Here is a 16,730-nt window from a genome sequence, read left to right as displayed (position 1 = left end):
GGTTATTTGCAGCTTGTACCATTTGTATAATTTCATTTTTACCATTTTAACGTTTCCTGAAAGTTTAATCAAAATCCACTCATAACTGTATAACTGTTTGAGTTATGTTGCCAAATAACAGACAGGGAAACCCCGGCAATGACATAACCTCCTGGTGGAGGTAATAAAATTTATTATTTATTATTGTCAGTTGTTGGCAACTCGAGTGGGGAAATATGCAGCTGTGCATTGATAAAAACTACTATATAACTGTCACAAATACATAATAATAAAGATAATAATAATTGTCATCGTTTTCCAGTTGTTTTATTACACTATGACCCATTCCTGTGACAGTGTGTCCAGTCATAATATTAAGATATTTTGCCCTTTAAATCTCCAAATTGTGATTTTATTTTGCAGACGTGCCACAGCCGGAGCTCATGTTGACCACCACGCGGGGCCGGGCAACCGTGGCAGGACTGGACTCCGGTCAGGAATACGCCCTCCAAATCCTCATGCTCAACGGGACCACGGAGAAACTTCTGGCAAAGCGACGATTTACTTGTAAGTACAAGTAAACACATATGCAGTTTCAAATGAATCCCCTAAAATAATGCAAGGTTTATTTTACTGGAGTGACATTCAGCAATCATATACCAATAATCCATCTATCTCTTTTCGTTTATTATCTTCAATTATTATTATTTTCATGACAGTTTTTTTTCACATTTGACCCAACCCAAAATGTTGAAAGAGCAATATTGGACTGAAAATACTAAAAAAAAAATCTGTTTGGAGCTGCAAAAATTAAAAGCCTTATATGTGTTATAATGAAGGCAACAAGTAGGTAAGTGTCTATATTAACTGTATTAGCCTACTATCCAAATTACTATTTGTCGCATGCTGACGCAAATCTTCATTGACGGAAATGTTGAAATGTAATATTTATTCTACACATTTTTACAACATTGGAAAACATTAGTAAAATAGAGGGTGAAATAACACCTGGCAATTACTTGCTCAGAATGGCCAAATATATAGATGTGTGTGTCCGAGTTAAAGGAAACTGCAGGCTGTCTTATTCTATTGGATTTATTACGATCTTTGGCAAGCTCGGTAACGTTTGCTGTGGTCTGGAACAACATGGCAGACAAACAACTGTGAGAAATGCAGCCAATATTACATACAGATAATGTGTCATGAGACATGCAAATATAAATTAAATACACAGGATCATAAGTTAAGGAAATTAAATGAGCTCAAATGTACCTACAAACGAGGCGGAATGATGCAATATGTACATACAGCTATCCTAAATAGCACGTTAGCGTCGATTAGCTTGCAGTCATGCAGCGAGTGACCAACCTGATTAGCACTCCAACAAGTCAATAACATCAACAAACCTCACCTTTGTGTATTCACGCAAAATGAGACAGAGAAGGAGTGGCATAAAACGTATCTTTTTGCGTCTGAGAAAGTTGTACCGTACATGTAAACAAACTCCGGTGAGTTCGAAGACAGCCGAAATTAGTAGGACAAAACAGCGCTCGCCAAATACTCTCATCAGTGAAGCATGTTTTATATATACAGTGGGATTTCTAACAAATAGGGATGTTTGTGTCATGTTTTTCTTCCGACAGAAACCATATTAAAAATAAATAAATACCTTTTTTCCCCCCACCTTTTTGCCATTATCATACATTTTTTTAAACGTACCAGGGAGCCACTAGGGCGGCGCGAAAGAGCCATGCGTTGCTGACCCCCGTTCAAAGTAGTTGTTATTGCACTACTATGTTAAAAGACCCGACCCAAGCAGAAATAGCAAATTTCAGTTAAATTAGATAAGAGCTGACAAAGAATATTGTGAAAAAAATCAAATCCTCTTTATCTTAAAGTTGATGAAACACAAACAACAACATATGTAAACATAACCGCCTTCGTTTTGCACATATGTCCACATCGTGTCACATGACATCCTCACTACAGTGTTTACTCAACTGCAGTGAGTACCAGGCAACTATTCGTGTTGAGGTGTTTTTTGGGGGATGGTCAGCAGACATGACACATGATGTCATAGTGCTGTAATAGTATTATGTCATTGCACTGCGGCAGTTTATCGGCTGGACAGCGCACTTAATGACATGATATCAGCCTGTATCATATCGATATCTGTTTAAGCAATAATATGCTCCTCTTAATGACTATATATCCTCACAAATGATATCCATATCAACACAGGATGGAAATAAGGTCTGTTTTAAAGCAATAATATGCTTCTCTTAATGACTTGATATCATACTGATATCACTGGATTGAAATGAAGTCTGTTCAGAAGCAGTAATATGCTGTGCTTAATGACTTGATATCAGCCCATATCGTGTCCATATCGTCGCAGGATGGAAATGAGGTCTATTTAAAAGTAGGCCGGCAGGAAGTTGAAAGGGGCCTTTTTTTTATTGCAAACAGTGAGGTCCGACATCAAAACATGTCAAGACACCTTCTCAAACCAATCACTTTTCCGGCTTCAAAAGAAAAGCGCTGCGCTACACATTCGGTTTAACTACATTCAAAATATAAATGTCTTACATTATGATCATGGTTTGTCAAAGATGTTTTGTAATGTAATCTGCGATATTTGCACCTAGAAAATGCTAGTAAACCAGTTAAGGAATATGGGGGGTTGGGGTACTTTTCTGGCTGGCTGAAATATAGTGTACATTATTTTATAACATGCTCTAGCCGAGTCCTCAATTACAGAATGTTTAGCAGGCTGAATATTACATTTTATTAATTAAATAGAGACGGTTAATACATTCCCATGCAGAGATATGAATACCATTAAAGGCCTACTGAAATGATTTTTTTTAATTTAAACGGGGATAGCAGATCCATTCTATGTGTCATACTTGATCATTTCGCGATATTGCCATATTTATGCTGAAAGGATTTAGTACAGAACAACGACGATAAAGTTCGCAACTTTTGGTCTCTGATAAAAAAAAAAGCCTTGCCCCTACCGGAAGTAGCGTGACGACACCGGAGGAAGGACTGCTCATATTTTCCTATTGTTTACACCAGCAGCGGGAGAGATTCGGACCGAGAAAGCGACGATTACCCCATTAATTTGAGCGAGGATGAAAGATTCGTGGATGAGGAACGTGAAAGTGAAGGACTAGCGTGCAGTGCAGATCGTATCTTTTTTCACTCTGACCGTAACTTAGGTACAAGGGTTCATTGGATTCCACACTCTCTCCTTTTTCTATTGTGGATCACGGATTTGTATTTTAAACCACCTCGGATACTATATCCTCTTGAAAATGAGAGTCGAGAACGCGAAATGGACATTCACAGTGACTTTTATCTCCACGACAATACATCGATGAAGCTCTTTAGCTACTGAGCTAACGTGATGGCATCGGGCTTTACTGCATATAGAAACAAAACAAATAAGTCCCTGACTGGAAGGATAGACAGAAGATCAACAATACTACCAAACTCTGGACATGTAAATAAACGGTTAATGCTTTCCAGCTTGGCGAAGCTTAATAATGCTGTTGCTAACGACGCCATTGAAGCTAACTTAGCTGCGGAACCTCGACAGAGCTATGCTAAAAACATTAGCTCTGCACCTACGCCAGCTCTCATCTGCTCATCACGACCCGTGCTCACCTGCGTTCCAGCGATCGACGGTACGACGAAGGACTTCACCCGATCACTGATGCGGTTGGCGGCCCGGAGACGGAGGAAGTCAAGGTGAGGTCGTTCGGCTAGCGCGTCTGCTATCCTCAAAGTGCTCTTGGTTGTGTTGCTGTAGTCCGCCGCTAATACACCAATCGCACCTACAGCTTTCTTCTTTGCAGTCTCCATTGTTCATTAAACAAATTGCAAAAGATTCACCAACACAGATGTCCAGAATACTGTGGAATTTTGAAATGAAAACAGAGCTTTTTGTATTGGATTCAATGGGCTCCGAATACTTCTGCTTCCACTGTTGACGTCATGCGCATACGTCATCATATCGAAACGTTTTCAGCCGGAAGTTTGCCGGGAAATTTAAAATTGCACTTTATAAGTTAACCCGGCCGTATTGGCATGTGTTGCAATGTTAAGATTTCATCATTGATACATAAACTATCAGACTGCGTGGTCGGTAGTAGTGGGTTTCAGTAGGCCTTTAACTTGTACAACATGTAATGTACAGGATATCAAAATTTATTCAGGTAGAAATATCACAGATTACATTACCAAACATCTTTGACAATCGAAACATGATCGTAACAATTCACATTTTGTGTTGTTAATGTGTGAAACTGGTTTCTAAACATTCTGTAGCTCATCCTCTGAATGCAAGTGCTCCTAAAGCAGGAATACGAATTCTATATTTCTACAAAATACAAAATCTGGAAAAACGGCAACACAGTGCAGGTAATTTTTTATTTTTTAAATGAAAAATCGGGTTTGTCCTTTTTGTGTTGAGCTGTTTTAAAAAGCATGATGTTTAAAACACATTTCATTAAAGAAAATTAATTATCCAGTCTCTGTATTTAAATTTGAAAATTATCTGTCTAAGGTACACCTATTAATGTTAGAAAAATTATATCTATCTGCGATTAATCGCGATTAATTTTGAGTTAACTATGAACGATGCGATTAATTCGACAGCCCTATTTAAAAGCAATAATATGCTCCTCTTAATGACTTGATATCATCACGTATCATATCGATATCATCAGTGGATTGAAATGAGGCCTGTTTAAAAGCAATAGTATGATGTGCTTAATGATTTGATACCCGTCCAAATCATGTCGATATCATCACAGGATGGAACTGAGGCCTGTTTAAAAGCAATAACATGCTCTTCTTAATGATTTGATACCCGTCCAAATCATGTTGATATCGTCACAGGATGGAACTGAGGCCTGTTTAAAAGCAATAACATGCTCTTCTTAATGACTTGCTACTGTTTTATCACATATCATACTGATATCAGCACTGGATTGAAATGAGGCCTGTTTAAAAGAAATAATATGCTTCTCTTAATGACTTGATATCAACCTATATCATGTCGATATCGTCACAGGATGGAAATGAGACTTGTTTAAAATCAATAATATGCTGTGCTTAACGACTTAATAGCATCACATATGTTGATATCATCACTGGATAGAAATAAGGCCTGTTTAAAAGCAATCATTTCTGTGCTTAATGACTGGATGTCAGCCCATGTCATGTCGATATGATGATTTTTGACATTCTTAGCATGGTTTTGGATCGATATGTCCTGAGGTTCCTGTGAGCGCCGCATTGTGCAGCCATGCTATTGCTTGTAGGTTACTGTGTCGTCTCACACGTGTCCAGGCAGGCCTGAAATACTCTCAGTATGGAAACTCGTAACATTGGCTGTCATTCTGGTATGAATGATGGAAGTCTGGAAGCATTTAAAACATTTTTTTTTTTACCTTTTCCTCCCTTGTGATCTCTGTGATTATCTCAATCACAGTCAATTGTTTGCCTCTTAAAGGGTTCACCTTCAATTTTCAAGTTGTTGACCTCGTCTTTAGGCAAGTGTATGGAAAGAATGTAAAGCAATGTGTAAGGAGATGAGCACGGTGACCCAAGGAATGTGCAATCCATAGTGAAGTCAGCTGAATGTGGGACAAAACACACCCAGAAGTGACCCCGTTTCTCCTGTGTAATAAATGGATGCGCGGTACGCTAAAAAAAGAAACCTGTGTCTATGAACGTATTACCCTATTTCCATCCATTCATCCATTCATTTTCTACCATTTTTCCCTTATGGGGTTGCGGGGTTTGCTGGAGCCTATCTCAGCTGCCTTCTGGAACGCTGGGTACACCCTGGACAAGTCGCCACCTCATCACAGAGTCGCCACTTCATCGCAGTTTTACCCTATTTGTTAGATATAATTCATCCTATCCTTCACCCGGCCAATTCTACTGACACAGAGAGACCTCTTTTTCACCGTGGCTGTATATTGTCTTTGTGCCTTTTGTTGTTACCAATTATTCACAATTAACGTGATCATTTGGCTCTCCTAAATCAAATATTACATAAACCGTAATTTTCAGACTACAAAGTGCACTTAAAATCCTTTCATTTTCTGAAAAATCAACAGTGCGCCTTATAGCCCGGTGCGCCTGATGTATGGCATAGTTCTGATTGTGCTTACCGACCTTAAAGCAATTTTATTTGGTACATGGTATAAAAAGTGTGACCAGTAGACGGCAGTCCCACATAAGAGATATGTGGCGACTGCAAGATGACGTGAGCAAGCAAGCCCAATACTTTGACGTCTCTTTGAGAATATAGAACATTACACACAGCGCTCAAAAATCCGTCAAAATGTTTTAGTACAACGTTGGTAAGCTACAACCGCACAGCTTAATGGATTGTCCGTGCAATGTAGTCCGCGCTGACGCTACAGTCAAAAAGCTCTTTTTTTTCCTCTATCCTCTTGTTGTGGAGCATTCATCCTCCGCTGTTGCCATTTCTAATATAAAGTAGCATACAGTTCTAATTTATATCCGTCAGTAGACTCGCTATGGAAGCGCTAAAAGCTAGAGATATCCGATATTCCGATATTGTCCAACTCTTAATTACCGATTCCGATATCAACCGATACCGATATATACAGTCGTGGAATTAACACATTATTATGCCTAATTTTGTTGTGATGCCCCGCTGGATGCATTAAACAATGTAACAAGGTTTTCCAAAATAAATCAACTCAAGTTATGGAAAAAAATGCCATCATGGCACTGCCATATTTATTATTGAAGTCACAAAGTGCATTATTTTTTTTAACATGCCTCAAAACAGCAACTTGGAATTTGGGACATGCTCTCCCTGAGAGAGCATGAAGAGGTTGAGGTGGGGGGGCGGGGTTGAGGTGTGGGGGGATAGGGGGTGGCGGGGGGTGTATATTGTAGCGTACCGGAAGAGTTAGTGCTGCAAGGGGTTCTGGGTATTTGTTCTGTTGTGTTTATGTTGTGTTACGGTGCGGATGTTCTCCTGAAATGTGTTTGTCATTCTTGTTTGGTGTGGGTTCACAGTGTGGCGCATATTTGTAACAGTGTTAAAGTTGTTTATACGGTCACCCTCAGTGTGACCTGTATGGCTGTTGACCAAGTATGAATTGCATTCACTTGTGTGTGTGTGTGTGTGAAAAGTCATAGATATTATGTGACTGGGCCGGCACGCAAAGGCAGTGCCTTTAAGGTTTATTGGCGCTCTGTACTTCTCCCTACGTCCGTGTACCACTCCGTACAGCGGCGTTTTAAAAAGTCATACATTTTACTTTTTTAAAACCGAAACCGATAATTTCCGATATTACATTTTAAAGCATTTATCGTCGATAATATCGGACTGCCGATATTATCGGACAGCTCTACTAAAAACATATAACAAAGATGGCGGGGAGAAAACGCTTTCGAAGTGGAGGCACATGAATAATACCCACCTACAAAACAGGACATCCTGAAGAGACAGTCGGAAAGCTGCTTGAAGATGGTCTGTAAAACATCATCCATGCAACATTTTCACCAAATAACCACCATTACATGTTATGTAGACCACAAGGTACTGTTTTTAATGTAAAAAAATTAATAAAAAATTGTATGACACGGCGACTTGTCCAGGGTGTACCCCGCCTTCCGCCCGATTGTAGCTGAGATAGGCTCCGGCCCCTTTCCTGTATCGCATATGACGTTTTAGCATTTCATATTTTGGACAAGTGCTTTTTTTGTTTTGTTTACATGGTTTACACGACCCCGAAGGGAATAAGCGGTAAAAAATGGATGGATGGATGTATGACACCTTTAATGCACCTTATAATCCGGTGCACCTTTTTTATTAAAATAGGTGGGTTGCAATCACGTGACCTAGAGGCACATCCGGGCACTTCCTGGTTTCAGGCGATGGTCTAGTGGTCCCATTAGGCTGCTGTTTATTTATCTAAATCAGTGCAGATTAGTGCATATTTTGAAAGGTTTAGAGGCAAATATAAAAGCGATTATGAAAAAAATATTTAAAATGGGATGGAGTGGATTTATACAGTCTTAAGAAAACTTTTTTTTTTTAAAGATTTAAAGCATTCATCATCACTAAGACGTTACTGCTTGCCACAACTTCACTTCATTTGACACTCAGGGTATTCAAAGAAGACAAGATTGGAAGCACATCATGTCTTTAAACCTGGAGGAGTCCACAAATTAAGCATTAATCTGTAAAAGACAAAATTGGATTTATTCGTGCATCGCTAAGTAAACCTATTTGATTGACATAACGAGTGCCGTGCTGTCTTGATCGTGACGCTAATGAGAAAAAGGATACATTTTTTAGTCTCATTTACAATTAATGTCTGCTGTTGCTTTTATGATGTAAAGTCCATATTTTGTCTCATTATTTAGCTGTATATTTCCCTGTTGTTCAGCAATGTTTGCTAGCGATAGCAAGATTCAGTACCATATTTTTCGGACTATAAGTCGCAGTTTTTTTCATAGTTTGGCCGGGGGTGCGACTTATACTCAGAAGATGTGTGAAATTATTAACACATTACCGTAAAATATCAAATAATATTATTTAGCTCATTCTCATAAGAGACTAGACGTATAAGATTTCATGGGATTTAGCGATTAGGAGTGACAGATTGTTTGGTAAACGTATAGCATGTTCTAAATGTTATAGTTATTTGAATGACTCTTACCATAATATGTTACGTTAACATACCAGGCACGTTCTCAGTTGGTTATTTATGCCTCATATAACGTACACTTATTCAGCCTGTTGTTCACTATTCTTTATTTATTTTAAATTGCCTTTCAAATGTCTATTCTTGGTGTTGGGTTTTATCAAATAAATTTCCCCAAAAAATGCGACTTATACTCTAGTGCGACTTATACATGTTTTTTTCCTTCTTTATTGTGCATTTTCGGCCGGTGCGACTTATACTCCGAAAAATACGGTTTTTGCTGTTGAACGTACGAGAAATGTATTCATCTAGTTTATTAATACTATTAAGGATATTTTCTTGATGTCGTTATAATGTGGTCATCGATGTCGACTAAACCACTTGGTTTTTCTGCACAACAACAACTAAACTTTTAGTTTCTGTTATAAAAAAAGAGAAAGAAAATATGGTGGATTGGACCAACAATCACAATATGTATTATGAGGACTTAACATGACGTTAGTTTATTTGCACAAGCAGGTCTTCGTAGTTATATTCAGGCATAGCAACCACAAAAAAACACCAACTAATGCGATCTCTTGTACTTTTCTTTCGCTTAGTTCTGCTCTCATACACTACTAATATAGTAGAGAATAAACTTGATTGCATCACAGAAATAATAATAATGGATTAGATTTACAGTATATAGTGCTTTTCTAGACACTCAAAGCACTTCACAGAGTAGTGAGAACCCATCATTCATTTTTATTACTCATTCATTCATCATTCATTCTCCGGTGTGAGCGGCACCGGGGGCAAGTGTGAAGTGTCCTGCCCAAGGACACAACGGCAGCAATTTTTGGATGGTAAGAGGCGGGGAGCAAACCTGCAACCCTCAGGTTTCTGGCACGGCCGCTCTACCTACTACGCCATGCCGCCCCTAAAAAATGTTTTTAAACAAATCAAATGTTCAAACAAACATATTTACAAAGTGATCACTGCAGACATGAGCATGAGCTTGTATTCCACAAAATGATGAAAGTGATATTTTTAAGAGTCATTTCCTTTGACGGACTTTCATTTCCCCTGACTTTATTAGCTTTAAGAACCACTTCTTTCGGGACTCTATGAAATCTCTTTCCTTTCTTTCTGTTTGAACGACTGGAACACCCAAGAACAGAACATCCATCCATCCATTTTCTACCGCTTGTCCATTTCGGGGTCGCAGCGGGAGCTGGAGACTATCTCAGCTGCAAGAACAGAACAGCAATATGACATTTTCTGCTCAAACTCTACACTCCTTCTCACTTGTTTTAAGTCTAAGTCACAAGTCTAAGAAGGGCCACAATATTGTTGTGTGTGCTTTGTAAACCCTACTGTGTATAGGGCTGCAACAATTAATTGATTAATACGATAAGAAAAAAGTTTCTATTCATTTTCTTATGCTTCGATTAGTGCTGCAGCTATGGGTTATTTTAGTAGTCGATTAATTTGTTCGATTAATCGAGTTATCGAATAAAACACCCTTTCTAGCCTCAATGCGACTTGGGGAAAATAGTTGAAACAAACAAAGATTTTTCTAATGACCTTTCTTATTTCTTCTTATAAATGCACATAACATTGAAATTGCACTTTTCCAATGGGAGCATCACTATATGTTACTTACATTTAAAAAAAAAACCTGTGTAGCCAGATGAACATGAACCGGGTAATAGATAATAAATAAAGAGCCAAACTAAAAAAAAAGACTGATAAAGTTTGATATAATGAGTAACAGTGTGTTCAACAATTTAGTATACACATTTGAAAAGGTATTAATTGGAGAAATTGTGTTTTTGGAAAAACAACTCGTTACCATTACCATTCAAACTGTAGATGCAAACATGTCCTCACATGTTTTTTAATAAAACATTCATTATGCAATTCAACATATAATATGTTAGCTGCCAAAATAGACGTTTACCTTGTTGCTGCATGTTTGCTGCTCCTAAATATGCAGGATGATTTCTAGTGATATTGTATCATCGATGCAGTGATATTGTGAAATGCCAGCTCTGTTTGACGTTGCAAATATTCCACCACAATGTCTTTTTCACTTTTAAACGATCGCGAAGCCTCTCTCTCTGACTTCTTTGCTGGTTTTCCACTGTGTTGTGGTTTTTCTGAGCCATCTCCCCTTCCACACAACCAGGCCACATCACCGGCAGCGCAAGCTCGATCACCAATAGGCGCACTGCTCTTGTGCGCTGGAGCAATCCAATGTCAGCAAATTTTACGCATTACGCCTCTTAAATTTTTTTTTTTATTGTGGGGCGAGGTGTAGCCAGCGCGCCTGCAGGAGCAAACTGAGGACGAGCACCATCGGATGGGGGCGGGGCATGTGCTGACGGCGAGACACAGCTGACAGCAAGCGGCCGATAGTAGGGGAGGAGAGAGGATACAAACGTGACTGAAAAGTCACGTTCTACTGGAGAAAGACTTTGACAAACAATCTATGCACAATAAAACTTTATTAAAACTGCACGTTTGGCTCCTGTGCCGTGTCTACAGTGGAACTGCTCGGAAGGAACTTCTACAGTTATGTGTAGCAAAGCCTGCTTTTTTTTAAAAGCTGCCCTCTGTAAAGTGGTGGGCTTATTTAGCTAGGAGCGGGTCGGACGTGGCATCATGTCCTCGAGCAAAAATCTTTTTCCTTCATGACGTCATGAAAAGACGCAAGTTGAAAAACGAGCTATGATTTATTTCATGCTTGTTGCTCACAAGCGCACATTACAGTTACAAAATCATTCAAAAGTACATTTTGCACAATCGGTGACCTTTTAAATAAGTCTAGCTGCATTTTCATCCAGCTTTTGTTTCATCTCAGTGGAAGGTCTGCGGGAGGAGGAGATGGTTCGCAGCGGCCAAAAGAGGAGGTTGCTGCCAGGTGGGTCGGGATCTGGGGACCAGGATGACGTAACGGAGGCTGTGGTGGGTTTGCCTCCAGTCCTCCTTCCAAACACAGTGGCCACGCCTGCTACTCGCGCTAATGCAGGTAAAGTCAATTGTGACTCACTACATCGGTTTGATGACACAGCATAAGCCTGGGAAAGTTTATAATCTGCCTTTCAGCTTGAAAGGGGAACTGCACTTCTTTTGGAATGTTGCCTATCATTCGCTGCAGCTCACTGCTCCCCTCACCTCCCAGGGGGTGATCAAGGGTGATGGGTCAAATGCAGAGAATCATTTCGCCACACCTAGTGTGTGTGTTAAAATCATTGGTACTTTTTTTAACAATCCTTATGTAAGAAAAGCACACATATGTTTTTAATTTTTAATCCATTCTAACTAGTAGATAAACATTAGCAAAAGTCAGCTAACAATGGAGCCAACCGGAGTCGCCTATAAAGCGTTCTAAAAAACCTCCAAAAACCTCCATCAGTGTTTTATATACATGCTGTAAGTATATATGCCATGTGGTATCATGCACATTCATAATAATATGTAATATTTACCTATTTTGCTCATTTGGCGGCACATTCATTTCACAGACACATCGCAACGTTCGCTTTTCCCTCCAACCACAACACTACTACTCATGCAGACTTCATTGGGGACAACAAAGACAACTTTGGAACAATTGATGATACTAGCCTGAATATAAGGACGATGAGCTAGCTACGTGCTAAAAAGATTAAGTTTTAGTGAAACACTAAGTATCATATAGCAGTATTGCTAAGTGCTAATCAAGAAATACAAACTACGAACTCAATAAAACAATCCCTTACTGTACAGTATTTGCTCTCACTGGGATGCCGACTGACGGGATGTTTATATTTTCGGGTTTAGATTAAGAATTAATCATAATCCTCAAAAAGGGTTTAAAAGAAGGTGTTGCAAAAGAGCGCCTTTTCGTGTCTTTCTCGCCATCTCTGGTTCTAAGTTGGACGTCACAGTTGAGCAACTTCTCGGTTTATGGCAACAACCTTCTGCTATCCAGGTGAGAGGCACGATTTGTAATCTAGAATTAACTTTCACTGATTCAGAGGCGATGCAGCAGCTCAGTGGCTCAATATGTCAATGTCGCAGAATAAGCTAGTTACCTACCTAAAACTAGTTCCTCTGCGGTAGCGCTTATAATAACAATATCGCTAATACTGTTATGGTTGGAGGAGGAGTTGTGACAGCACATAACCACAAGGGGGCAATATAGCTCTATGTATTTATTATATATATATAGTCACTATATATATATAATAATCAAACAATAATAATATAAACTAAGGAAATGGAGTGTGAACTAGATCCAAAAGTGTATGTGGTGTGTGGAATTAATTGTGGTGTATTACCGTGACTGTTGGGCGATAGAAGAGTCCAAAAGGGTCTTAGCAGGCTCGTATGGCCGTGAGCAGGCAGGAAGTCGGGGGCTATAGCGGGGACGAAGAAGGTCCGTGTCCAAGCGGGGGTCGAGGATCGAGGGAGGCAGTCCAAAGTCCAGAGAGAGTCGAGGCTCAAATATGGAGGACATGGGAAGCAAAGATGGAGGACACGGGAAGCACTGCGGGAAACACAAAAGGGCATGAGACGTGGGATCAAGGAAGTCACAGGGAGAGATCCAGAATGCGGAGGGAAGCCAGACACGGGATGCTTACAACGTAACAGGATTAAGTTCCGGCCAGGATGCTTGGGTCCACTGGTCTTTATTCAGCTCGCCCTCATCAGTCCCAGGTGTGCTGATTGCCAGCGATTGATTGCAGCTGTTCGCTGCCGCTGGTCTGGGGAGCGCTTTGCGCGCTCTTGGAGCTGCGCGCAGATAAATGCGCACTGACGCGTGCCCGGACCGTGACAAATACTTAGGTAATATTCAGGTCATGAGATGTAAATAGAGTATTGCTGGTGGTTTTTTGGATGTTTTTAGAGAGCCCTATGTTTGCAATGGAATACTCCAATTAACTACATTGTTAGCCACCTCGTACTTGCCGTATTTTACGAATTACGGGCATGTTAATTTCGCAAAATAACGCAAAGCCCCGTTTTTTAAACATTCATTTTCGCAGCAAAATATCATTTCTGCATTTTTTTTTTTTTTATGAAATATCATTAAAAATACTACCTCAACAAAATATGTTGAAAGCTCGCCTCAGCCTCATTCGCTGTTCCTTATGCCAAAACGCTCCATGAGTGGGGAGATGATCGGGGGCACTGTAACAAGCTTGCTAGTTGTTCGCTCTCCGAGCCACAACGCTGACAGCTGTCCACTTTGCTGCTAATCGTTTTTGGATGATTATGATCCGAACACTGTTGTGTTGTAGTTGTAGAATATTTAATAGTCGCCAGCGACAAGGTATATATTTGACGTGACGGATGTAAATAGAGGTCACAACACCAGTAGTATATTACCCGAAGGGGGCGTGGTTAGAGGATAGAGTTGCCAAATGAGATTTTTTACAAAACATTATCAATGTTAGTAAATCATCTACTAAAAAACAAAAAATTCTGTGGTACATTACGTGGGACGTATAAGTGTCTAAAAGACAGCCAAAAGACGTTGGTTGATGAGAATAAGTCTAAAGGTAAAAAGTAGAAATGTTAGATATATCAATCAATCAATAAATGTTTATTCATATAGCCCTAAATCACAAGTGTCTCAAAGGGCTGCACAAGCCACAACGACATCCTCGGTTCAGAGCCCACATAAGGGTAAGAAAAAACTCACAACCCAGTGGGATGTCAATGTGAATGACTATGAGAAACCTTGGAGAGGACCGCAGATGTGGGTGACCCCCCGCGCCCTCTATGGGAGACTGGATGCAATGGACGTCGAGTGGGTCTAGCATAAAATTGTTAAAGTCCAGTCCATAGTGGATCTAACATAATAGTGAGAGTCCAGTCCATAGTGGGGCCAGCAGGAGACCATCCCGAGCGGAGACGGGTCAGCAGCGCAGAGATGTCCCCAACCGATGCACAGGCGAGCGGTCCACCCCGGGTCCCGACTCTGGACAGCCAGCACTTCAACCATGGCCAACGGACTTGTGCCCCCCCTTCCACAAGGGAGAGGGGGGCAGAAAAGAAAAGAAACGGCAGATCAACTGGTCTAAAAAGGGGGTCTATTTAAAGGCTAGAGTATACAAATGAGTTTTACGATGGGACTTAAATGCTTCTACTGAGGTAGCATCTCTAACTGTTACCGGGAGGGCATTCCAGAGTACTGGAGCCCGAATAGAAAACGCTCTATAGCCCGCAGACTTTTTTTGGGCTCTGGGAATCACTAATAAGCCGGAGTTCTTTGAATGCAGATTTCTTGCCGGGACATATGGTACAATACAATCGGCAAGATAGGAGGGAGCTAGACCGTGTAGTATTTTATATGTTAGTAGTAAAACCTTAAAGTCACATCATAAATGCACAGGAAGCCAGTGCAGGTGAGCCAGTATAGGAGTATATATATATACAGTAGGTACATATGTATACAGGTATATAAATGTATATACAGTATAGGCGTAATATGATCAAACTTTCTTGTTCTTGTCAAAAGTCTAGCAGCCACATTTTGTACCAACTGTAATCTTTTCATGCTAAACATAGGGAGACCCGAAAATAATACGTTACAGTAATCGAGACGAGACGTAAAAAACGCATGAATAATGATCTCAGCGTCGCTAGTGGACAAAATGGAACAAATTTTAGCGATATTACGGAGATAAAAGAAGGCCGTTTTAGTAACACTCTTAATGTGTGACTCAAACGAGAGAGTTGGGTCGAAAATAATACTCAGATTCTTTACAGAGTCGCCTTGTGTAATTGTTTGGTTGTCAAATGTTAAGGTGGTATTACTAAATAGGTGTCGGTGTCTAGCAGGACCGATAATCAGCATTTCGGTTTTCTTGGCGTTGAGTTGCAAAAAGTTAGCGGACATCCATTGTTTAATTTCATTAAGACACGCCTCCAGCTGACTACAATCCGGCGTGTTGGTCAGCTTTAGGGGCATGTAGAGTTGGGTGTCATCAGCATAACAGTGAAAGCTAACACAGTATTTGCATATGATGTCACCTAGCCATATAGAAATGCACCCATTTGCAGGAAATGTAGTCTGGATTTTCAAAATCTTATTTTGGGGTTTGCTTGGCAACACAGAAATTTCCCTCGTCTTTTCTCAATTTTCCCCTTTTTTTCCTCAAAGGGTTCTCACATCCCTGGAATTACAATGCGTAAAAAAGAAACGCATATGTGCAGTTCCTCTTAAAGGTGACAATCATCAAAACATGTATCCTATAATCCACTATTGCCTCGCTGTACCAGAGCCAACATCTACGGAACCTTCCCCCACGGCCCCCTACGAGGCCCCAGACAAGTCCCCCAAAGACAAGTGGAAGAGGAAGAAAGACCGTTCCAAAGTGGAAAACAAGGAGAAGCAGAAGACCACAGCGGGCAAACAGAGCGAGGAGAAACCTCAGAAGATACCTGCTCCTACTCAGACACTTCCAGGTAACACTCAGTCCTACGTTTCTACATCTTGTAGTCAGGAACATGTCAGATGAATATTAAAGGCTTACTGGTGCATGATTGTAGCAGCTCTGTGTGGACGTAAAGAGGCTTGAGAGCAGACAGTGATGACAGTGTTTACACGAAAGGATAATGAAAAGCTGTGATGTTGAGCTGCAGGGCGCGTTTGTCATCTGTACTTCAAGGGAACATGCATTTACACGAAGGAGGAGGAACTCGTGTTCATGCACACGTCATGCTGACACGTGTGTGCTGCATTTCATCTAAATATCATTCCAATGAGCAAAGGTGTACTCTTCTCAATAATAAAAGTTTCAGTGAAAAGTCCCTTCTGTATTCCAACTCTATTTAAGGGGCGTTTCCGAGGAAACCGTTCGAGTGCGACACTGAGGCCGCAGCAGACATCGTGTTTTTGGTGGACGGCTCATGGAGCATCGGACGCACAAACTTCAGGCGAGTCCGGGACTTCTTGGAGGGACTGATGACGCCCTTTCGCATCGGACCCAACCACGTTCAGATTGGTGAGACGTGTGATAACTTTACAGTTGACTTCACCTTTACAGGTAACATTGTGCATCA

The 16,730-nt window shown here is 40.4% G+C and overlaps 1 protein-coding gene across 1 annotated transcript in view; it reads left to right on the top strand.

Annotated features, from left to right (window-relative positions):
• LOC133653398 (collagen alpha-1(XX) chain) overlaps positions 1 to 16,730 on the top strand; it is a 91,233-nt gene that overhangs the window by 24,614 nt on the left and 49,889 nt on the right. Inside the window, exons 4-7 of the mRNA XM_062052614.1 lie at positions 403 to 546; positions 11,536 to 11,703; positions 15,948 to 16,133; positions 16,505 to 16,672. Coding sequence (XP_061908598.1) covers positions 403 to 546; positions 11,536 to 11,703; positions 15,948 to 16,133; positions 16,505 to 16,672 — 666 coding nt within the window. The remainder of the gene's footprint in view (positions 1 to 402; positions 547 to 11,535; positions 11,704 to 15,947; positions 16,134 to 16,504; positions 16,673 to 16,730) is intronic.

The sequence above is a fragment of the Entelurus aequoreus genome, linkage group LG07 (genome assembly GCF_033978785.1).
Source record: "Entelurus aequoreus isolate RoL-2023_Sb linkage group LG07, RoL_Eaeq_v1.1, whole genome shotgun sequence".
Lineage (NCBI taxonomy): Eukaryota > Metazoa > Chordata > Actinopteri > Syngnathiformes > Syngnathidae > Entelurus > Entelurus aequoreus.
This window is presented reverse-complemented; position numbering and strand designations above follow the sequence as displayed.